This window comes from Haplochromis burtoni, unplaced genomic scaffold, assembly GCF_018398535.1.
Source record: "Haplochromis burtoni strain Fernald_Lab_line unplaced genomic scaffold, NCSU_Asbu1 Contig_144, whole genome shotgun sequence".
Lineage (NCBI taxonomy): Eukaryota > Metazoa > Chordata > Actinopteri > Cichliformes > Cichlidae > Haplochromis > Haplochromis burtoni.
Window position 1 is genome coordinate 869995 of NW_024582505.1, and position 24346 is coordinate 894340.

The 24346-nt window shown below is 37.3% G+C and overlaps 3 protein-coding genes across 4 annotated transcripts; 1 reads left to right on the forward strand and 2 right to left on the reverse strand.

Moving 5' to 3' along the window:
- Positions 1–6: 6 nt before the first annotated feature.
- Positions 7–3459, forward strand: slc47a3 (solute carrier family 47 member 3). The gene is made up of 9 exons (XM_005932022.3): positions 7–347; positions 428–495; positions 598–706; positions 1068–1143; positions 1531–1600; positions 1688–1820; positions 1957–2051; positions 2140–2182; positions 3220–3459. The coding sequence occupies exons 1-9, from the start codon at positions 293–295 to the stop codon at positions 3429–3431; spliced, it is 861 nt and encodes a 286-aa protein (XP_005932084.1). The 5' UTR covers positions 7–292; the 3' UTR covers positions 3432–3459.
- Positions 2599–10930, reverse strand: LOC102294092 (multidrug and toxin extrusion protein 1). Of its 2 annotated transcripts, XM_042224615.1 has the most exons (17): positions 10655–10923; positions 10207–10308; positions 9904–9972; positions 9656–9804; positions 6631–6673; positions 6490–6534; positions 6272–6369; positions 6088–6185; positions 5889–6002; positions 5732–5799; positions 5436–5544; positions 5276–5351; positions 5095–5164; positions 4869–5001; positions 4676–4770; positions 4456–4551; positions 2599–4022 (listed from the first exon to the last, which is right to left on the reverse strand). In XM_042224615.1, exons 1-17 carry the CDS (start codon positions 10760–10762, stop codon positions 3732–3734), a joined length of 1764 nt encoding a protein of 587 aa, XP_042080549.1. In that variant the 5' UTR covers positions 10763–10923; the 3' UTR covers positions 2599–3731. The 2 variants fall into 2 exon arrangements, with proteins under 2 accessions (XP_042080549.1, XP_042080548.1); XM_042224614.1 differs by having other exon boundaries at positions 4869–5164; positions 10655–10930.
- A 1131-nt stretch (positions 10931–12061) lies between these two features.
- LOC102294589 (multidrug and toxin extrusion protein 1) lies at positions 12062–16494 on the reverse strand. Its single transcript, XM_005932025.3, has 17 exons — positions 16117–16494; positions 15913–16014; positions 15706–15774; positions 15432–15580; positions 15114–15156; positions 14956–15000; positions 14733–14830; positions 14530–14627; positions 14335–14448; positions 14104–14171; positions 13877–13985; positions 13709–13784; positions 13554–13623; positions 13317–13449; positions 13086–13180; positions 12830–12919; positions 12062–12661 (listed from the first exon to the last, which is right to left on the reverse strand). The coding sequence occupies exons 1-17, from the start codon at positions 16273–16275 to the stop codon at positions 12380–12382; spliced, it is 1800 nt and encodes a 599-aa protein (XP_005932087.1). The 5' UTR covers positions 16276–16494; the 3' UTR covers positions 12062–12379.
- Positions 16495–24346: the final 7852 nt, after the last annotated feature.

A 24346-nucleotide genomic window follows, 5' to 3' on the forward strand; every position in this document is an offset into this window, starting at 1 on the left:
GGGTCTAACATGGCATAAAATAATATTATAATCCCACACTATAGAACTGGAAATTAGCGTATTGAGATTTGCTTTAAATCATGTGGTAGACAAATGATTTATTGGTTTATTATATGACTACTATTTGTTTTGAGAGAATTTTTAAAGTATTTTATTTCTTTTGCTTTTGTATGCACTTTAATTTAAATATACATTGGGAATTGCTAACATCTACTTTATAAACACTTACGTAGGTTGGTCTCGAGAGTGCCTCCAGGACTGGGGCTCATACATCCACCTGGCTGTCCCTGGCATGGTCATGCTATGTGTTGAATGGTGGACATATGAGATTGGAGGCTTTCTAGCAGGTAATGCCACAGGCCACTTTGGGATGCCTTTGACTGTAGAAAAGCAGCTCTGAAATCTATCCGCTGTCTGTCATTGACAGGTCTCATAAATGAAGTGGAACTCGGAGCTCAGTCAGTTGTGTATCAACTGGCAAATGTTGCATACATGGTGAGCCCTTTTGATGTGAACAAACCCTCTGCACTGCCAAAAAACTTTATTCATAAAGAATTTTCTCATTTTACATCCATCCAATGTAACAACTATTTTTAGTTCCCTTTGGGTTTCAGCATAGCGGGCAGTGTAAGAGTTGGAAATGCTTTGGGAGGTGGAGAAACGGAGCAGGCCAAGCTGTCTGCTAAGATGTCAATGTTCTGTGCAGGTCAGAATGCATCAATGTTTATTTCTTTGCCGTGTGTTTTGTTTTTGTTTTTGTTAGTTTTTTGTCTAATATTCATTTGAAAATATTTTAAAGACAGTCAATTAAAGGTAATTAATTACATAATTTAATGTTGCATAATTCCAATTTTGCTCTCCAGAAGGAAGCACAAAAGTAGCTTAGAAATTTTAAACAGTCTCCGTAATTATAAATGTTAGCAGAAAGCGTGAATATTTTCACTTCTCTTTACCTACCTATGATGTGCCCTCGAGAAAGGGTTTCGATCCTATAAGGAAAAAGACTGTTAAGGCATGTTGCTCCCGAAAAAGGTAAATCTTTAATTATATTTCTGTCTTTACTGCAGTGTCAGTGTCTATATGTTTGTCAACTCTCATCGGGAGCCTAAAGGACCACATCTCTTATGTTTTTACATATGATGAGTGCGTATATAATTTTATGTTTTTTTTTTGTTTGTTTTAAAAATCGCAGCAGTTGTTACTTTAAAAGAAAAAAGAAAGGAAATACCAGCATGGGTTACACTTACACATGCAATTTCAGTATCAAGTCTAGGGGAGATAGCAGGCCTCATAAACGACCTTTTACCCTTACATAAGTTACTGTCATCCTTCGCTTACATAATCTCTCTTATACTGAATAGACAAAAAGGTTTATGGTAGCTGCACTCAGCTGTGCTGATAATTATTTACATATTTCCTGTTCCTAAAACAGCATAATTGTATAATGTTGCACAAGGCTCAAATTACACAAAAATATGTTTTTACAAACTCACCAGTCTCACTTTAAAAATTTAGACTCTCTTCTTTCAGACAAATCAGGCAAAGGGTTTCAGATGTCCTATCTTTTTATGCTCCTTTCATTCTACTCGATGCAACATCTGTGAGTATCTGCCATACCCCAGAAACATCCCATAAAGTATGTGTTTGTGGGTACTTAACCATGTCTTTATCCTTTTTGCGTCACTAGGCTGCCGTGTGTGGCATAATAAGAGGAGCAGGCAAACAGAGAGTTGGAGCTATTTGCAACATTTTGGGATATTATGGTGTTGGCTTTCCAATTGGAGTGTCACTGATGTTTGCAGCCAAATTAGGAATCATGGGTGAGATGTTTTCAACCATCAGCTGTTTGTATCCATGTTATTTTTGTCCCTACAGTTCTTTTTTTCATTTGATTTCTACCACAGCATCAACATCTCCTTCCTCCTCTTAAAGAAAAACATGTTTTGTTTTCCTCAGGTCTGTGGACAGGCTTGTTAACCTGTGTGTTCCTGCAATGCTCATTCCTGATTTTCTATCTAATCAGAATGAACTGGAAAAACGTCACAGTTGAGGTTTGTGTTTAAGGATAAATATTTAATTTTCAGTAGTTTTCGGCTGTCTCTTTATGATTAAAGGATCACGCATTGATTTGTCTTGCAGGCTCAGATCAGAGCAGGAGTGCATGTAAGCTCCACAGACACAGGTATGGGACAGTTTTCACAAATTATTTAATTTGGCTGAAAAGTGTTTATCCTGTTCATCACGAGAAACAAAACAGTTCTGTGTGGAAGTAGAACATACAGAGTTTAAAAGATACCTTTAGAAGAATATTTAATGAATCTTGTTTGTGTATTTGAATTATGTATCTACATTGTTCAAAAAGATTTTACAGACTGTTGTGTCCCCAAATCTTCAATAACCACATTGTGGACCCAAAAATGACGCAGGATAAATTTGTCGCAAAACCTGCGACAAATGTATCCTGCGCCACCAGAAATGAATTATGTTGTTGTTAGTTTGATTATTGCAACAATGTCTCCATATGTATGTGCAAACTACATTTGTCATATTCAAGCCACAATAAAACGTGTTGAGTGCGGAAAGGTTAGGACAGCATTATGTCACCAGTAACTTCTTTAATATTTAGCAAAGGCTAAAATCTTTTCCTACCTTCACTTCACCAAGTGGTGTGACTTACAATTTATCTTTGACAATGATCCTAAAAGTGTCATGCTTTAGTTGCTGTAGACAGGGTAAACTAAAAAAAAAGCACAATCTACATGTAGAAGTAAATACATTTAACACTTTTAAAGGCCTATAACATATTTTATAGCTATTTTATTATTGTTGTCATTTTGATATGTTTGTATGTAGCAAGTGTCCTTACTTTTCTTTTCTTTTTTTTAATCATGCATGGTCTAAAAGTATGAAATGTTCAAAGTCCAAATTTTTGTCTGCAAATTGGTATTTGCTAAACAATCAGAAACCAAGATCTTCATATTTTTTAAATGTCCTTTAACATCTTTAACTTCACAGTCTATGGCAACACTAAAAAAGCACTCAGTTGGATCAGCAGATACAACCATAAAAAAACTAACAAACAAAAAACAATTCAGAGATTTTAGAAATTGATTATACAGCAATTAATATAGAAAACTTCCAAACTGTGAACAATATTTTGAATAACAATTATAATTTCATGATCCCTAACATGGAACATTTGCATATATTTATGTCCAGGTACCCAACTAGAAGACTCTGGTAACTCAGTGGGTCAAGCAGACACCATTGATCTGATGGATGTTCAGGTGGAAACAACAGTGAGGACAGCTGAAGGAGAGCTCTCTTTCAGGACTCTGGTTCTGCGTAGAGGCTTGGCTCTAGCTTTCATGTTGTTCATCTTGGCTGTTGGTATTATTTTGAACCTACTTATCACCAACTTGGCTACCTGAACATGAGTAATGTCTGTCTCGTTCAGGGAAATAACTCCAGTGCTGCTTTTCTGGGAGGTCTCAGCAATATGCTAGCATTTGCATTACAAAGCAGACAGTAACGGATGGCACAAGCAGGCACAAAGGCAGACGAGCAGGAAATGAATGAATGGTCTCTTGATTAATCAATGAACGAGCATTATATTTGCCTGTGTTCAGTCTTGTAGAGACAAACAAATCAAACTAAAACTGGTTTGAGAAGGCAACATCAGATTTTCTGTTCTTACAACATTAAACAGAATCATTGCAGTTATCTATTGTTCACTCTGACTCTTCATCTGGCACCAACATGGTGGAGAAAATTTGATCAGGAGTATATGTAGTGTTGATCGAGTCCACAGTAGAGTTGGTCTCGGGCAAAGGCACAAGGAAGTGAACACCTGCTCCCACAGCAAGAAGTGCAACTGCAGCAAACATAATGAGGCCTCGCCGGAGGATCAGTTGGGTGATGGAGAGGCGGCTGCCCTTCAGCTTCTGTGTCACATCTCGATCCTGCACCACAGTGCCCCTGTCTTGGCACTCAGTGCTCACAGACATATACCCATCCATCAGCTAGGAAAAATGAAACAAAAACACCAGCAGGTTGGTCACACTGCTTAAGTGACTTAGCAAACACAAGGAAATCATTCCTCTGAAAATGGCCATGTACAAGGACTGAAATGAGTAGAAAAGCAATCAATGTCAAAAGAGCAAAGGGTGGCTCAGGACTTTTCGTATCTATAAAAATATATATATATATATATATATATATATATATATATATATATATATATATATTTTATTTTTTTTTATATATAAATATTATATATATATTATATATATATATATATATATATATATATATATATATATATATTATATATATATTATATATATATATATAATATATATATATATATATATTATATATATATTATATATATATATATATATATATATATATATATATATATATATATATATATATTATATATATATACTTCACATTACTTGATGTTTGATCTTGGGTGTTGTTATCCACAGTGCCTGTCACGGGAGCTCTTCCTAATAACAAAGGATTTTTCTGAGCCCGTTTCACAGCCTGTAAATATGAAAAGTCAGTGTAAGCAATAGATTCATTAATATTTTTTGGGTCTTGGAAGCTAAGTATAAACTGATCTTCAATTTGAGGCACAGTATCTTTATTGGTTGTTTTCATATGATACCTCCTCAGTGATTTGTTCCCAGTTCAGCTTAAAGATGACAATAATGTAGAAGGTAGATTGTAAAATGACACAAACAAGCAGTCCAAGCCAGAAACCTGCAGAGAAAATGACAAATTACTTAAGTGCAAGGCAAGCTTCACTTTAAAAGCTCATTTTAGTAAATTACAAAAAAAGCATCACTTTGTGCAATTACCCAACACTCTTAGTTTTGCAACGAATGTCAACGTGATACTTAGAGAAAGCCCTATGCAGTAGTATCCAATGAAATTAGCCACAGCTGGAATCTTCTGTTTCCCTGTGCCTAAGAAAATGCCCGTGCACACACACTTGGATGAAACAGAGATAAACTTTATATTAGATTTTTTACTTGTCATGCTTTTAGGAGCATACACGCGCTGCCAAGTGTAACTAAAACTCACCACGAGACCATCAAAGAACTGAAGGAAACAGTAAGCATTCATCAGCTGTGAGACCAGACCTATGATCTTCCTGAAAGAAAAAGGTTTAATTAAGGTTTTGCACATCCTTGCCAATCTTTGAATGCAACAACAGTGTTTAGGAATATTACTGTTAGTGAAATGTGAATGCAGCTGAACTCACTCATCTGACGTGAAGATGAAGCCAATCACTGTTTTGACGGAGCCAAGGACAAGGCCTTCTACAACTGCAATGCTACCTAGAAAACAAGAGCTCCAAAATCTGTATAACGGTAATAAAGTTATGGGAAACTAATATAAATCACGATACATTTCTAACTGACCTGCAAGAGTAAGGGACATCTTGCTAGTTAGGAGTGCTCTGCCGGTGTCTCCTGCACCAAGAGCATTACCCACCCGGGCACATGCCGCAGCTTGAATACCAAGAGGGAACTATGGATTCATTATTATGAAAAAAGTATAGGAGCCAAAACGGGACAGGCCAAAAAAAAAAAAAAAAGAAAAAGAAAAAAAAAGGAAAAAGTATAGGAGAAACTTTGCTCTCAGGTGGTTCAAAGCAACCAAAGAAATATTTTAAAGGGAGAATTTAATTCTCTGATTTGTAGTGATTAAACCTTACCATATATGTTATGACAGTCACCATCATGACAGCGTGCTGGGCTGCCAGCTCATTTTCACTCAGCATTCCTGATTGTTACAGACAAAGAAGAAAGAGCAGGCATGATTCAAATATTTTTAGATTGTCTATGATCATCTAAAAGAAAAAAAAGGATTACCTGCAAAGAATCCCCCAAACTCATAAACCCACCACTCAAAGCATTTCATTAATGTACTGGGAATAGCCAGCTTCATGTAGGAGCCCCAGTCCTGCAGTGATTCTACAGACCAGCCTGCAGGGGGCGAGAGACACTCATTTATATAAAACTAGGGAAAAGAACAAGATGGTGCATGAGATCATCACTGTTCTCAGTATACCTCCCCATGTTGTTACATGAAGCCTCTTCCACAAAATGTAAGCAAACAGAAAAGTACAGATGTAAATCTGAGACAGAGTATTTGCAGCTGCAGAGCCACTGCAAGACATTTGGGTTGATATCAGTGTTAAATTCTTTTATTCAGAATTAAAGCATTAAAGTGATATGAGTGTGAGTTCGCATACCTAACACCCAGATCCAGCCAGTGAATAAAAATATAGTTTGTCACCACATTTGCAATGTTTGCCAGAGCAGCACTATACATTTGTGGCAGTATGATTCCCTGAGAATACAAAATGTAGTCAGCGTGATTACATTTCCTTTTCCACCAAAATTGTAATTAGTTTTAGAAACATTTACAATATCTGTAAAACCAGTACGGGATCGGAATAGAGAAATGGACCTGGTTCTGCAGGTAAGACACCTGAAGATGATGTAGAAACATTGCCTACGGAAGAATAATAAATTATTGCACAGCACAAAAAACGTCAAACATTGGTTTTGAATGTTTGTATAAAGGTTAAGGAGAAAAGCAGCGACTCACTGGCACAGCAGGCAGGAAGGCAGTGATATACAGCTGGGCTATTCTGAAAGCAAGATGTGCATGTGAGTACATCTAGTACATTTTACATTTTAGTTTATATATATTCATATATATCACATATATGAATATATCACATTATATTCATAAAGGCCTTTTCAAAATAAAGTTGTACTGAACTACACAAATACTAAAAATAAATAATTTCAGTAGAAACAAAAGCAATTTCAAATTGAAGAGAAACCAGTACTCATGCAATCTTACACATTAAAGAAGTTGCTTTGGTCAATAAGACATTAGTGGGTTTAAAAAGCCAAAAAGTAAAAATGCATTTAGAAGAAGCCTGAGGTCATTAGGCAGAGGCATCAGGCATGTCTGAATATTTCAGGCAGCAGGAAGTTTCATATGGATACAGCAGCTTAGATATGCAGACAGGTGCTTAACAAAGTTAGGCTTCAAAAATGAGCCGTAAAATAATTTCTAAGGCTAACAGGTAGGAAGTGAAGAGCTGTAAAGACTGATTTCATCTGGTCACTTATTTTGCTATCTGTTAAAAGCCTGTCAGCTGCAGTTTGAATTATTTGTATCTTATTTATGTTATGACGATGAATAAAGTGCATTACAGTGGTCAAGTCCAGAGGACATAAAAGCATGGATGACCTTAATCAAAATGAGATAGGAATCATATCTGCCTAAGCGGAATGAAACAGGACTGCATAACTTTAAACACCTGCATATAAAAGAGAGAGCTTGGACCCAAAATTACCCCAGGTTATGAGTCTCTCTCCAGACATTTTTAAATACTGTAGGAGACCCAGATTAGAAAAAAGATCAAAAGTGCTGCTAGTGCTGGGGGACGAGGGTGTAATTATAATTACTTCAATTTTATGATCATTCAGGTTTAGAATGTTTTTAGACATCCAGTTCCTAATTCAGCTAGACGGGACCTAATATGTGAGATATCAGCGGTAACAGATTATAAGACATTTGTGCCTGCATAGCAGTGAAAATCAACTCCATCCATTTGAATGAGAAGATGAGGCTTTGTCAGTCATTACTGAAAATTACTTGTTTGATAGACCTGACATAAACCAATCCAGCGTCACATCACTGATACCAGCACTGTTCTTTAGACTGACTGAATTAAATGTTCTGGTCCACAATATGCAAGGCTGAGATGAGGTCAGGGAGAATGAAAATAGAGAAGAGCACACAGTCAGCAGCAGATTGTTTGAGACCTTGACAAGAGCAGTTTGAGCATTGCTAGTGAAGCTCCTAAGACATATTTGGTAATTCCTTGAATAAAGCAAAAAGGTAATCAGAATGACTGTGATCGATGTTCCCTCTAAGCTGCACGCGTGCGCAATTGCGCTCTGCTGGCATGGTCTCTGCGCACAGAAAATCTGTGTTGCGCACAAAAAAAAATCTAACCTGAATTGAAATTACAATTAAAACTTAAACAATTCTGTTTTGCGGTGTTAGTCAGTAAGTGACTGGCTGCTCCCATATGGAATTAGAACGATGCCACCTTATCCCATAGGCCAGCCAATAATGCGATTCACATTCGTATATACGCAGCTAATCAACGTCGTTGACAGGCTATGACAGCGTCCTTATGTGCCGACACCGGTGTTTTAGCTAGCAAAGCGGCGTGGCTGATGTGGAGTGAAGCCACGTTAATGACAACGTGTACAACCATTGGAGATGTGAGCAGGACAGACGGAACAACTGACAGAAAAAGTGTGGACTTTATACCAGTTTTTAAATTGTGTTGATGGCCACGTAAAACCAGAGTTATGATAAAAATAATCAAAAAATGATATGGCAACATGGCATTTAGTTGTTTAGGAAGGGGGCAAGTTTTAGGAATGGCGGCGGTGTTTTGAGATGTGAGAGATTTGCGACGTTTAGCGCAAATCTTGTGTAGTTAGTGTGTAGTGTAGTCAATAGTTTTGTTGTGTGTGTCAGAACAATGAGGCGACTGCTGAATGTTACAGGTGTTACAGGAGTGATACATCTCCTGTTGTCAGGCCTGCAGGTATCAGGCTGTTGTTCTCCTTTATCTCATAGTGGACAGAAATTATTTTTTGGAGTGGCACAAATAATTTGTGTGGCATCAATTTGATGCAGAACAGCTGATTGTTCTGTAAATAGTTTGAAATGTTTATTTTAAAAAATGCCTTGGCTGCATTTTTAGGTAAACAGCTGCAAAAAACTTTGTTGTTTGCATAACTCAGTTACTTTTTTGAAGAAGTAACTATATAATTAATTGCCCAACATTGGTCATTATATACTGTATTTTGCAGACAGAGAGTTACAGGACTCTCTCCCAGACCACAGACTCATACTCATAATCAGTTCAGAGTCTTAAAAAAAGTAATAGAATAATTACTGATTTACTTAAAGTAATCGGATTACAGTAACGCGTTACTGCCCATCTCTGCTCATAAATAATTAATTATATATATCAGGTATAAATATATATATATATATATATATATATCATTTATAATTAAAAAAAAAAAAGAAAGTTGTGTTTTCAAAATTGGAGTTCAAGTTATTTTTACTTCCAATAGTGTTAACATACTACACAGGTCATGAACAAGATTTTTTTAAATTTTCATTGTAAGTGGGCTAAAGCAGTTAATTAAAAGTAGTCTAACATAAATGCTGTAATTTGATTATTTTAATAAACCATGTAACTTGGATGGATTCGATGCTGGCGTGACCACAGTGCACACGTCTGCTGTTGCTCACAGTGGTCCAAGGAACCGCTCAGGGAGTTTGTGTTCGCTCAGACGCATGAAAAATTAGAGGGAACATTGGTTCAGTTTTATACGATTAGTTGAGATCATTTTGACATTCACTTAATTTGTATTGTGATTCTGTTTAGTGAATCTTTGGCAACCAGAAATGGTTTTAATGCACAGATGTTATTCCTGAGAAGATCAGGTTTCATGTTTAAATGTACCCATATCTATGCCAGTTGTATCAATAATATTACTGTATATTTGCTGCTGTTAGTTACCTGGCCACCTCAGGGTTCTGGCCCACACATAATAGGATGGCCTGAGCATTAATGAGGAGACCCCAGCAAGGCAGACAGAACAACAAGAGGATGATTATGCCCCGCTGAAGGATCACGCCCACTCGGAGTAGATTTTTAGCACCAAAAGTCTGTCAGGATAATGAACATTTTAAAGATGGCAGCAAGAAAAAAGGGAAAGCAAAAAATTCCAGTGTATGATAGCATCATGTTGACTTGGTTTTACAGACCTGAGACACCAAAGTATCACATGCCAGTCCCAGACCAAATCCTGTTGCTGCAGTGGTAATATTAATTGTCTGAAATGAATGCAAACTATTATAAGCAAAACTTGAGTGATTCTTAAGAGCAAGTGTCAAGTGCTTAGCATAGATTAAATAATAAGTGTTGTTGACGAGTGATTACGAGACAATTATCTTGCTGACTTAAGTAACAATTCCTTTTCTTCCATCAGCATCCTCGTGATTACTTCTTCATTTAATCCATTTTTCGAGTAAGCTTCAAAACATCAGTGGAGCATACAGATGACTTACAGCAGAAGCTAATCCATAGCCAGCCATCACGTCATTTCCCAGACGGCCACAGAACATTGTAACCACAAACGGAAGCATGTAATTGAGGATTCGAGAGAGCAGCTAGAAAGACAAATACCAAAAATGTTGCAGGAGTGATACCAGTATCACATGACAAGTAATTTAAAAATAAACCATTACATACTGCAACTAATTATCGTGGTACACAGATTTCCTGACAAGTTTATTTCCTGCAGTTTGCAGTCATTATTCAGCGAGTAAAAAGTGCCAAATATTGTTTCAGTTTTATTGTCTCATCTGTGAAAGTGTGTTTTCCTGACATCTTAAACTTTTTTTTAAAAAAAGAAAGACTGTCATCAGTCTTCTGTTGTATCATCAGCAAGGATAATCTCCATCTACGTGGTCTGTTAAAGAAAGATCATGGCACGTGAGCAATCCCAGTACTTACCAGAGGACCTGTCATCTTCAGGATGTGGTACAGTTCCTCTCTGTGTGCCACAGGAACCCTGTGGCACACCCGTCTACAACAAAAACGTTTGCCGCTGGACCTCTCCATGTCTGCAGCCCCAGATGCTAATGTATGTTCTTCCACTAAAACCTTTCTCTATACTCTCACACAGTCATCTTAGTTGCACTCCAGGATGCTGCAAAGGATGCAGCCACAGCTGCCTTGGAGCAAAACAAAGTCCAGCTGAAACAACACAGATTGTGAGAAGGAAGAGAGAAACACTCAGCAACCACAACAAAGGCAAAGATGGGGGTGAGGACTTGAAAGCAAGAATGTTTTGATCTGGGTGATTAAACGTGTGTAAAACACAAGTAACTACCTCTAGTTGTGGTCAGCTGAGGAAATTTTACAAAAATAATAACATCAGGATTTTAGAACTGCAAAGATCAAACATTTGCACAATGGTAGACCAAAAAAAGGCCATTGTTGGAGAAAATCTGATAATGTAATCTCTTGTAGTATTTCACAGACTTCTTAAACAATCCAGCATCCTAGAAACATGAAATAGCTTACTTAATGCCTTCTCAAGCCAAATTGAAAGTGGTAATTAAGAACTCAACCATCAAAGAGGTGTTAACAATAGAAAAGGAGTAAAGAGGGAAATGTGATCATAAAATAAACATTTGTGAGTGTCTTGGGGAAGGATGTCCTTTTGATACCTTCATTAATAAATCTCTTAGAGACTTGACACACAAAAACAAGTGGATGATTGTAGTTGCACCTCCACATTTAAAAGAGCTGGTTGAGATGTCTTGGACATATGATCAGGACGTCCCCCTTAGGATGTGGGGTGAAGTGAGGTGTTTCAGGTATGTCCTACTAGGAGGAGGCCACACAGCAGAACCAAGAGGTAATAGAGGTTCTCAGAGCAGAGAAAGATCAACTAAGGTCTCCATAACCCAGAGCTACTATAACACTCGAGCTACCTAACATATATGAGGGTGAAGGCTTTTAGGGGGACAAGTGCATACTCTTAAAACAGGATCCAATAACTATTTTTGAGACAGAAACATTTCTATACAGCTGTTTTTTACAGCTTTGCATTTAACAATGCAAAGACATGAAATTCTTATCACCTGAGCAACATAGATATGTTTTTAAAATATTTCTAAAAAATTGAGTGAAATAAATTCATGATTTCATTTTTTCCATGCAGAAAAAAAGGAGAAAGAAATTAATAACTGGACTCTATTTTATATCCCGCATCATGCAGTCTGAGTTTGGCCACCCCTACATAAACAGCTTGGCTTCACCACGACAAAAACAAACAAATAAACAAGCAAAAAAAAAAATTCACACCAAAGAGTTCAACCTAAAATGTTTTTTTTTAATAATTAAAATGGAACATCTATTTACATTTCTGTCAACAGCATTGTTTCTTTGGTCATTAGACAAAGTTTAATTTTCATCTCCAGGCAGGATTTATACTTAGCAACTGTTGACATGTATTCTTAAAAACAAAATGCTGATAAAACAATCAGATACACATTCATCACTTTGTGATGAAATAGGTCATTTATTACTTAATAATGATGATAATTTGAAGAAAATGAAATGTACCCAACACCATTAATTCACCTTAATTTTGAATCACATCTGTTACAGTTGGGTCCTGAAACAGTCCAAGACAATCATTCTGTAAGAGCTTAACACTGTGTTTTTACGCTATCTCTCTAATGTGACCATCACACTGGTGGAGATTTGATCAGGAGTATCTGTACTATTAATCCTGTCCATTGTAGAGTTTGCAGGTATCGTCTCTGGCAAAGGCACAAGGAAGTACACACCTACTCCCACAGCAAGAAGTCCAACAGCTGCAAACATAGTGAGGCCTCGCCTGATGATCAGCTGAGTGATGGAGAGATGGCTGCTCTTCGGGTCGTGGTCCACGTGTTCGCCCTGTGTCGCTTGGCACTTGGTACTCACTGGTGTGTAGCCATCTACTGACTTAAAGGAATTGTATTTTCCATTACTTTATTAAGTTAAATAAAGATAAATGTAATGAAATGTAAGAATAAACATAGAGCAAAGTACTAGAAGTAGTAGAAGTGCTACTTCTACTCTGATAACAAAGTAGAACAAGACACATCAACCACTTTAGATTGGACCACTTACATTCCCATTGCTTGATGTTTGGCCAATGTCTGAAACAACATCCGTGCCTAATGCCGTCATGTAAATCTTTTTCTGAGCTCGTTTCACAGCCTGAAAAATAGAAAAGTTGCAAAACCAAATCAAAATTTTCCATATTCACGTACAGCTTTGTCTCACTCACAGATGCCTCAAAAATTTAAAACAACAAATCTCTGTCTGTATATGAACAGCTGAGTCCCTGCATGACCTTGATTGTTATATTAGTCAGTTAATATACCTCATCTGTCATTCTCTTCCAGTTCAGCTTGAAGATGACAATGATGTAAAAGGTGGACTGTAAGATGACGCAAATGAGCAGTCCAAGCCAAAAACCTACAGAGAGAAAGACAAATGGGTCTGTTGAAATCACGCTGAGCATCAGTTGTAATAACTGGCTCTTGCTAGGCAACAATTTATTCTTCTTGCATGTCTATGAACTTAACAAAATATGACCACTTGATGTAATTACCCAGCACTCCTAGTTTTACAACAAACATCAGAGTGATGCTCAATGAAAGCCCTATGCAGTAGTATCCAATGAGATTAGCCGCAGCTGGTATCTTCTGTTTGCCAGTACCCAAGAAGATGCCTGTGCACACACACTGGGATGGGGAAAACAAATTTCATATTTGACATGAATCTGGTGCCTTTGGAATCATGCTGCAAATATAGTTGCTCTGAATACAACGAGAGCTGGTAGACTCACCACAAGGCCATCAAAAAATTGAAGGAAACAATAAGCGTTCATCAACTGTGACACCAGAGCTACAATTTTTCTGTAATGATAATTAAGCCAAAGTCTCATGTATAGAGTTTCTACTGTATAAGCAGGTGTTTAGGTACACAGGTACACAGACTCACTCATCAGATGTGAAGATGAATCCAATGATTGTTTTAGTAGCACCCAGGAAGAGGCCTTCAACAACAGCAAAACTACCTGGAAAGGTAAGTAATCTGTCATACTGAAAAAAAATCTAACTTGAAATACTCATAAATATCAGACACCACAGAAGAACACATTTAGCTAACCTGCAAGAGCCAGTGACATCTTGGCTGATAGAATCGCCCTGTCAGTGTCTCCAGCCCCAAGAGCATTGCCCACACGGGCACATGCTGCAGCTTGAACACCAAGAGGGAACTATGGATTCATTGTTTTGAAAAAGGAAAGGAAAAAGTTAAATAAATCACCCAAATTTGAGACTTTTTATGAAAGAGGCGACAATGAAATGTTCTGATTTGCAGTCACTACACAGTACCATGTAAGTAATGAAAGCCACCATTATCACAGCATGTTGAGCTGCCAGCTCATCTTCACCCAGCATTCCTGATCATTACAGACACAGAATAAATTATAGCCTTTGCAGACTGTATTGCCAGCTCTAAATCCAATTATCTTAGAAGCAGGCTTTACTGGTTTAATCCTGTATATTGCACATTTTCCATGATAATTGAATATATATATATTTCACACCATAAATAGGGATTACCTGCAAAGAATCCTCCAAACTCATAAACCCACCACTCAAAACAAGTCATTAAGGTACTGGGAATGGCCAGCTTCATGTAGGAGCCCCACTCCTGCAGTGATTCTGCAGACCAGCCTGCAGGGGGAGAGAGACGCTCAGTTTATATAGAACTTTTTAGTGCAAGCACAGAGAGAGCATGCATTTTAAATATCTCACCTCCCCATGTTGATACATGGAGTTTCTTCCACCAGATGTACACAAACAGAAAAGCGCAGATGTAAATCCAAGCTAGAGTGTGGGCTGCTGCAGAGCCACTGAAAGCCATATGCAATGACACAGAGATATTCCAGTATGTCATTTTTTTTTCTGTATATATGTGTGTGCGTGTGTAAAATGATAGTTGAGATGAGTATATCTACCCAACACCAAGATCCAGCCAGTAAAGAAAGATGTAGTTTGTCACCACGTTTGCAATATTTGCGAGAGCAGCAGTGTACATTTGTGGCAAAATTATTCCCTGAGTACACAAACACCAGATGATGCAAGGCTTAGCATACCTTTCTCTCTGTATCTCACTGATTGAGACAACAAACTGTGATTCTATTACAAGAAAAGGCAATTGTGTACACAGCATTAGCATACCTGGTTCTGTAGATAAGACACCTGAAGATGATGTAGAAACATTGCCTAAAAAACAATTATGACAAAAATGCTTAAATTTAGCAAAAAGAAAAAAAATGGTGTGTATATGTGTCTCTACTGAATTTGCACAAAAAGCAGAGAGAAAAATCACATCTCACCGGCACTGCAGGAAGGAAGGCTGTAATATACAGCTGAGCTATTCTGGGTAAAAAAAAAAAAGCAGATGTATTCAGATCCAATCAAAGCTAAAGAAATGACTATTATAGTTAGATACACTGTTCAGGCTCAGATAGCTCTGCTACCACTCAAAAGCTAATTTATGGCAAAAAATGTTATTGAAAGTTATTGTACTGCATATGACTCCTGTAGGGACTAGGACAAGTGTTAGTGTAGACACTTGTTAGCGTTGAGAGGGTATCTTGTTCTGACTGACAATAAGATTGAGTTGTATGTGCAAGTTCTGTGTGCTCAGTTACCGGGCCACCTCACGGTCCTGGCCCAGACATAAGAGGATGGCCTCTGCATTAATGAGGAGACCCCAGCAGGGGAGACAGAACAATAGCAGGATAATGATGCCTCGCTGAAGGATCACTCCCACACGCAGCAGGTTCTTACCACCAAAGGTCTTCAAGCAGCACACAGACATAGTCAATCATTTTATGAATGTGAGAAATAGTTACAGTTAGGATGTGCATTAAGGGAAATTAGGGGTCAGGGGAAAAAAAACTAATAAAATATGAGTTTCCAAACCTGAGACACCAAAGTATCACACGCCAGTGCCAGACCAGTGCCTGTCGCTGCTGTGCTCACGTTAATGGTCTGAAATGAATATGAAATATAGGTATATAGAGAACACTAATTCATAGCTGTAATATCTATTGTCCATCTGCTAGGTGCCTGGAAACTTTGTCTTTATTTATGATTTCCTTACATCAGCCTCCACAGACAACCACTTACAGCGGAAGCTAATCCATAGCCGGCCATCACATCATTTCCCAGACGGCCACAAAACATTGTAACCACAAACGGAAGCATGTAATTGAGGATTCGAGACAGCAGCTAGAAAGACAAATACCAAAAATGTTCCATTGGTGATACAGGTATCACATGACACAACGTCTTACAGGAAGAAAATTGTAAGCAGACAGTATCAGTATTTACCAGAGGCCCCGTCATCCTCAGGATGTGATACAGTTCCTCTCTGTAGGTCAGAGGGACCTTGTTACGAACTCCCCTGCAGCAGAAAAGCTTGTCACTGGAAACCTCCATGTCTGCAGGACCAGACGGTTTTTCCACTGAAGCATCCATCCTGTCTGTCATGTACTTGTATCTGTAATGCCCTCTATGCACAGAATCCACCACTGATGTTCTAAGTTTTTCAACATCTTAAAAGGTTACTAATGAATTTCCCCCAAGTTATCCAGTAAGTCTTTTTTGTTTATTTTTACAGTATCATTACAGAGGTCTAGACTGTTTCCTGACTGCAGATACACTCTAGGAATTTGCATTTCATTAATAAGTACATGTAGCACTCATTTTGCGATCTTTTTGGTTTTATGTCGTTTCTCTTTTGCACACACGTGGGAGCTTTGCCATTTTGTGCGAGCAAAATCACCTTCAAGATCCCACCTCATGTCTGTAGCTGCTAAATACATGAATGTAATCAAAATCAAAACTTTATTTATATCACACTTTTCATACAATAAGGATACAACACAAAGTGCTGTACACATTAAAACCAGAAAATAAACAAAAACATACATAGATCCCCTTCATTATGCCCTTACTGCACCTACATTCCCACCTAGATATTAGACGCCAACCCATTGTACGGAAACACTGGCAATAAAATGAAATAAAGTTTTAAAAAGGTAGCTATACAGGTACATATAAAGGCAATCAAGTTGAAAACACTGACTGAGAGCCAGTGCTTAAAATTGGTGTAATCCGGGCTCTTTCTGGTCCTCATCAACATGTGCAGCCGAGTTCTGAAGCAGTTACAGGGGTAACAAAGATTTCTTCGGAAGACCAAAAATAAGAGCATTGCAGTAATCAATCCTGCAGGAGATTTATAGTGTTTCCGTGTCATACTGGAGAGCAATAAGGTTATGCAGTCAGTGCTCTAGAAACATATCACTTGAGATGCAGCCTTCTGCTGCTGTTAGGCATAAAACCCACTCAACTTGCTATCTCTGTGAGAGCGATTGCACGTAGTCTTCTTTTATAGAGTTCAAAAAGATGTTTTTACCACTAAGTGATTTTGCTTCTTTCTTTCTTGTGAGCTTTTAAGGAGGCAAGGATTTTGAGAGTCTCTAATGATACATTTCAACTGGAGGGACCTGGAGATTAATACACAATTATTACACTTTTATTTTACAAATTTATACAAGTCACTCTCGTGAGCACCTTGGGTAGGCTGTTCGCTTTTGTTAAATAAATGCAAGTTTGATACCGTGAGCAAAAACCAAATAATAAAAATATATCATTATGTAATAGAGCTGTATTATGTAGTATTTGTAACACAGAACAAAGTCTGTTTCATGAGTTGATATTTGCTACGTTGTGGAGTCCATGTGGTGCATTTCAGTTGGAACAAGCAGGAGATAAATATATAATTGTTATATTGTTAAATTTGTTTCTATAAACTCACACTGAGTCACTCTGACTACTTCTCTTATTGAAAACCTAACTCTCTTATCATAAATACTTGGAGTATACAATTAGATATATTCACGCTTGGAAATGTGAAGAATCATCTTTTGCCTTTCTTTAACTCATGTTTCAAACAGTAAATCTAGTGAAATGGGTACGAAACCAAAACTGCCACTTTGTTTCTGTTTTTTTTTTGCAAAAGATAACACACGTGAATGCCAAGATGTTGTGCGTAGCAGTGGCATCACACATCTCTAGAAAGAAATCCACCGCCGTAGTTTGTGTTTTCTCTCACATAGACGCACATGTGATGCATACATGTGATAAGTTTGCCTTCAGGGGTTTTCAGGGGAAGAAAACAAAAAGAAAAACTTGCAAACATGTGGTTAAGATTTTAAAATTCAGTATTTTACACATAGAATTAAAGTCAGAATTCTGACTGGAATCTCAGAATTCTGACTTTTTTCTCCAAATTCTGACATTTTTATCAGAAATCTGAGATTACAGTCAGAATTCTGACTTTTTTCTCAGAATTCTGACCTTTTTTTTTCCCAAAAATCCGAACATAAAAAAAAAAATCAGAAATCTGAGATTACAATCAGAATTCTGACTTTTTCTCAGAATTCTGACCTTTTTCTTTGGTGGCCCTAATCCTCTTCGGTGTAAATCAGTATTGACCTCTGGTTTTATACTATATTTGATTTTACAAACTTGAAAAGCTAACTTTTTATTTTATAAAAAATGGTTTTAGTATTTGTTAGTTTGGTTAAAAAAGGCACTGGTGTATGTCTTTATTGAAACTTTGGATGTCTAGACTGCAAGTCGACTGCTTTCAAAGTTCTTGTATTTATTCTATTGATTTTCAGAAATATACCCTCCTTACAATAATAATTAAAGAGACTAAAACTAAAAGTGAAACTGATAAACACTAAGCTACAACAAAACATTTTTAAACATTAAAAACTAAACTGAAACACAAAAATGCACTTTGGAAACCAAACTGAATTAAAACCAAACAATGAAAATTAATATTGAATTAGAAAATACAAAAATATGATAACTGTAGTATTATATGAACAACAAAAACATAGTGATATCAGATATGGTATAAAAAGGTGCAGGACATAATGAGGCCGAATTACATGTGCCAGTATATCTACTGGTGCATTTTCCTTTCCACTTATCTGATTCATGGTCAGCAATACCATTGAAATATAATTGCCCATTCACAAGTCTTCTCATACTACTCTAAATAAAAAATACTATATGAAGGAGCAGGGACGAGAATGAAGCAATGGTGAAATGACTTTTTAACCTTTTATATACACTGCTCAAAAAATAAAGGGAACACAAACATAAGACATCTGAATGAATGAAATATTCTTATTTCTTATTAAATATTACTACTGTTCTTTACATAGTTGAATGTGCTAACAATGTGTGTGTGTGTGTGCGTGTGTGTGTGTGTGTGTGTATACAGTGGGATGCAAAAGTTTGGGCAACCTTGTTAATAGTCATTATTTTCCTGTATAAATCGTTGGTTGTTACAATAAAAAATGTCAGTTAAATATATCATATAGGAGACACACACAGTGATATTTGAGAAGTGAAATGAAGTTTATTGGATTTACAGAAAGTGTGCAATAATTGTTTAAACAAAATCAGGCAGGTGCATAAATTTGGGCACTGTTGTCATTTTATTGATTCCAAAACCTTTAGAACTAATTATTGGAACTCAAATTGGCTTGGTAAGCTCAGTGACCCCTGACCTACATACACAGGTGAATCCAATAATGAGAAAGAGTATTTAAGGGGGTCAATTGTAAGTTTCCCTCCTCTTTTAATTTTCTCTGAAGAGTAGCAACATGGGGGTCTCAAAACAACTCTCAAATGACCTGAAGACAAAGATTGTTCACCATCATGGTTTAGGGGAAGGATACAGAAAGCTGTCTCAGAGATTTAAGCTGTCTGTTTCCACAGTTAGGAACATATTGAGAAAATGGAAGACCACAGGCTCAGTTCAAGTTAAGGCTCGAAGTGGCAGACCAAGAAAAATCTCAGATAGACAGAAGCGACGAATGGTGAGAACAGTCAGAGTCAACCCACAGACCAGCACCAAAGACCTACAACATCATCTTGCAGCAGACAGTGTTGGGAAGGTTACTTTTAAAATGTATTCCAGTACAGATTACAGAATACATGCCCCAAAATGTATTTTGTAACGTATTCCGTTAAGTTACTCAATGTGAGTAACGTATTCTGAATACTTTGGATTACTTAATATATTGTCATGCTTTTTACAACTACATGAATGTTGCTATCACATCCTGCAAATCCTTGTTTGTTTTTCTTTACCAATTAGCTGTTAAGCCCAATTAAGATAATATATGTAATGTAGAGGAGCAAAGACTTGGGTATGTTTGTATAAGCTGTTTTGTCTTCTTAACCCTTTAAAGCCGGTTGGAGCGGGCACGCTCCGTTTTGCGTAACTATTTTTAAATCCCGGTAGCCTGCAACCACGTAAGCTAGCGCAATAATTTTTTTTGCATATGAAACCGGAGGAGTTGTACTTACATCTTATGCCATCAGCTTGTCCTAGGTCACAGTTTCCTTCCACATATAGCTTTGCAAAAACTGCATAAAAAGCACTTGCAGCAACAAAAACATAATATTCCAGAAACACGCTTTGCCGATCCGATCAGCTGTTTGTAACACTTCCTACGTCCATCAGCGCGAACTATCGCATGTCCGCCATGACCTGCCCGAAACCGGAAGTGACGTCATTTTGCGGAAATGTAGTTTTTTACCATCAGGGCCTTATGAGCCTATACTTGTGTTTTTAAAAGTTATGTTTGACTTTATGACTTTCTGTGTCGTTTCTGGGATGCTTAGGACTCATATTGCACTGCTGGAAATAGTTTATTTTGATGCATATGCTGTTTTTTTGCAAATTTGCATTATAATATTTATTTTCGTTTTTCCTGCAGTATATAAAAATTGGTGTATTTCAAAAATAAAACTATGAAGACACTTAAAATAAATTTCCTGTGGTGGGAAACTATTTTGTGCAACTTTTTTGTATTTACAGTTTTGAGGGATAAGCCTCTTAAATTTCTCTAACTAGAAATATATGTTAAAAATGGTTATAATGGTTGTATTGATGTATATCAACTTGAAATGCTTCCAAAAATGGCACTTCAGAATGTAAAAATATAATATAAGCTCTGGCGGACTTGGTTCTATGGTAGGTCTTAAAGGGTTAAAGATAATAAAAAAAGCACAGTCTTTCCTTAACATTTTTTTTATATTATAAAGCTGACAAGTGGAAGACAAACATAAAATATGCCATTGAAAAGTATTTACTGTTATGGTCACCAACATCACTTAGTTAAAACAAAAAGTAGCCTTGCACAAGGAGAAAAAATATCAGCATTTTCAATGACTGTTTTCTTATTAGGACAAAAAAAGGCAATATATAAAATTATACTCAAAAATGAAAAATATATTATTTTGGCATTTACTGTCAATATTATTCTTCCACCAATAATTTTAAATTACAAAAGATTTTTCAATACAACTCAGATATTCAAACTCAATGTAACAATGAGAAATTACATTTTAAACCTTACCCCTAGATATAATTTTTAAAACAAGACATGTGTTTTAATGCAACTCAGCAACATTACCTTATGGCCATTTAACAAAGGCATGCAACAAAGAACTGTCCAAGGTGTCAGTGCTGAACTGCTTGGTTGAAAACCTTAATTGGCCACAAAAATCAAATAATTGGCGAACAATTGCAGTAAACATATGAGGTGCTGCTTTTTGAATGCATGCCAAAAACAAATACTAAAGACTACAAAATACTGAGGTTGCAAGCCCTATCTGTGAACAATATCAAGATAGTTTCAGCAGACTACCTACATCTGTTTCGCCTAGTCTACAGTCCAGTAAAGGCGGTTGTAACGCAGCAAGAGCACCTGTTCAAAGTGTTTGTCTGTCATGCGGTTACGGTGTGGGGTGAAAACAAGTCCTCCGTGGCTAAAGAGACGCTCGACAGGAGCACTTGACGGCAGAATTGTATTGTATTTTAAGAAGAGGGCTCTGATCAATGGATATCCCTTTAATGAGGTCAATGTCTTATCTGAATCTTGAAGATACCTCTGTACCTCATCCTCCGCTGTAGAACAGGTCACCTGTGTACTCTGAAAACTGAAGAAGCTGTCATCATCATCATCTTTCGGCTCATTTCCTACTGAGGTATGTCCAGTGGTGCTGGTGTCATTGGAAGGTTCTGTGTTGAGGAGACGACCCTCTTGGACCATTGTTCTTCTCATGGATTCTCTCTCATCATCAGCAAGCCACCAGAGTCGAAATTTTGGGATGGTGGATGCTGCCATCCTTGCTTCATGGGAGGCTAATACAGCTGCAAATCGAGTGTCAATTGCTTTGATAATCGCTAAGAGGATGTGAGTTGAAAATTGCACTTGTGTCAACTTTTCAGATAACTTGGCTTTCAGACTGAGAAGGGTGGGAATCACATATCCGAAATAGCAGTTGTTTTCCCCCTGGAGCAGGTTGACTGAGTAGGCAAGTGGTTTCAGAATGGCTGCATACTCTTTGAGAAACACTGTCTCTTGAGGATGCAGTTTTGCCACCTTCAGTTGTTCACAGATTTCATTGAGCTGACTTTCAGGTAGATTCATTAGCTTCTCGATTGCATGGTACTCTGAGCTCCACCTAGTCACTGAAGGTACAACACATCTCATTTGGGCAATTTCTTCAATTACATCAGAAGCACCTGATGAGCAATGAGCCTTATTCCAGATGGCTCCACATTTTGCCTTTGCACTCATATATAATTTTCTGGAAACACCCTGCTGTGAAGCAGCTTTATCAAGGTCAGTCGTGGCAATGAGATTTAGTGTGTGCGCAGCACATTGATGGTGTGGTGTCTTCCAGATCATCTTCTGTTTCTGAATCTCCATATTCATTGAAAGCTTTTACAAAATTGATCCCATTGTCTGTGACTGTAGCACTAACCTTGAGTATGTAGAGGAATTTCAGTTATTGCTTTTGGAAAGGTTTTCTCAATGTGAGTCATCAATGTTTTTCTGCAAACAGGACTCCTGCCCCACTTAGTCCTTCAACCATCTTACGGAATGAGGTGTTCTCAACGGTAGAAAAGGGCTGCACTTCATTGACTATGAAGTCAAATACCAAGGAATTTACTCTCCTTTGGGTGATGGCTGGAGTGCTAAGGATGGCTTGTTTGAGAGGAGGAGGGGCTGTGTCTTTGCCACTTTGTTCATCACCATGATCCGATGTATTTGCTTTGGGTAAACTGTGTATAACCCTGGGATGCATCCTCTGAAAAAAAAAAAAGATAAAATAGACAAAAGATAAAATATTACTGATGAAGAAATAGTTTTGTATACAAGATCACTGCAAAAAGGTTGGGCGATTGGACAAATATATCGACTGTCAACAATAAGTTGAGCCTTTCGGCGATTGTTTTTACAAGAGGATTTTTTTTTTTTTTTGCCAATGAGTAAGTATAATAATAATGTTGGTTGAAGGTAAGAGAAGCAGTCAATGGAAAATATAATAGTGGTGTTTTAACGACATGAACAAATTCAGCGATTCATTTACTCAAACTCATAACAGAATGAAAGAAAAGCAGTAGTCTATCTTCAGAAAAAAACAAAACATTTAATTTAAATAAACAAACCACAATGGTGGGGAGGGATACAAAGAAACTGACTTCTTTTTCCACTTTAACTGTGTTCCAGTGTTTATGTCTTAGATACTCGACCAAAAAACAAATAAGTTAAAAACCAAAATGTCACTTCCAGCGACCATAAAAAAATATCAGAGGTAAAGTACGTTTTTTGTGCAATTTGGTGCATCTCAAATAAATAAATGAATAATCCAAAAAGTAGCTTTGTTAATACAGAAACTCCAACAAGAAAGGAAGATAAAATATCCGCCCCAAGCTAAACTTTCTATTTATGTTCTAAATGAATGGTAAGAACAAGATCCGGGCTATCAACACCTACACCCTGCCTGTAATCAGGTACCCTGCTGGGATAATAAGCTGGACAAAGGAGGAGATAGAAGCCACTGCCATCAATACAAGGAAGATCCTTACCGTGCATGGAGGGTTTCACCTCAAGTCCAGCACCCTGAGGCTGTATGCTAAGCAGAAGAGGAGGCCAGGGACTAGTGAATGTCAGCACCACAGTCCAGGATGAGACACAAGCATCCACAAGTGACAAGATGGCCCCGACCCACTGAGTGCTTGGTGAATACATCAGGCAGCAGAAACCCAAGAAAGAGGATACTCTTTCTTAATGATGATACTCAATGATGGTTTTTTAGTGTCCTCTGTAATGTCTGTTCTCTTACCATTGCTGGTATGGATTCAAAAAAAAAAAAAAAAAGAGTGTGCGTATGTATGTACATATATGTACATGTGTGTGTAGATATATATGTATGTATATGTATGTGTGTATGTGTGTGTTTGTTACTTGTAGTTATTACTGCCTGTTACCTGTGGTAATGTAATTTATAATTTATATATTCTGTATTCAGTTATGAAGGCTCTAATTGTTGTTTGCGAGCTGCAGTTTAGATGCTTGTATGCGCCCGGGGCTGTTGATGGGACTGTATGCAATAATGGGCGTAGCTGCGGGAAGTTTATTGTTTTGTTTTTTGTTTTTTTGTTGATGAGTAGTAT

Excerpts from the sequence above, each read along its gene's own strand:
- slc47a3 (XM_005932022.3), top strand. The coding sequence starts at position 293 with ATGGTCATGCTATGTGTTGAATGGTGGACATATGAGATTGGAGGCTTT. Across the intron at positions 1,144-1,530 it reads TATGTTTTTACATATGATGA|ACAAATCAGGCAAAGGGTTT; the intron begins GTGCGTATATAA and ends CTCTTCTTTCAG. Across the intron at positions 2,183-3,219 it reads TGTAAGCTCCACAGACACAG|GTACCCAACTAGAAGACTCT; the intron begins GTATGGGACAGT and ends ATTTATGTCCAG.
- LOC102294092 (XM_042224614.1), bottom strand. The coding sequence starts at position 10,762 with ATGGAGAGGTCCAGCGGCAAACGTTTTTGTTGTAGACGGGTGTGCCAC. Across the intron at positions 6,535-6,630 it reads CCTTCCTGCCTGCTGTGCCA|GCAATGTTTCTACATCATCT; the intron begins GTGAGTCGCTGC and ends ATTCTTCCGTAG. Across the intron at positions 5,165-5,275 it reads TTCATCTTCACGTCAGATGA|GAAGATCATAGGTCTGGTCT; the intron begins GTGAGTTCAGCT and ends TTTTTCTTTCAG.
- LOC102294589 (XM_005932025.3), bottom strand. The coding sequence starts at position 16,275 with ATGACAGACAGGATGGATGCTTCAGTGGAAAAACCGTCTGGTCCTGCA. Across the intron at positions 14,628-14,732 it reads TGGCTGGATCTTGGTGTTGG|TGGCTCTGCAGCAGCCCACA; the intron begins GTAGATATACTC and ends TATGGCTTTCAG. Across the intron at positions 14,172-14,334 it reads GTTTGGAGGATTCTTTGCAG|GAATGCTGGGTGAAGATGAG; the intron begins GTAATCCCTATT and ends TGTAATGATCAG.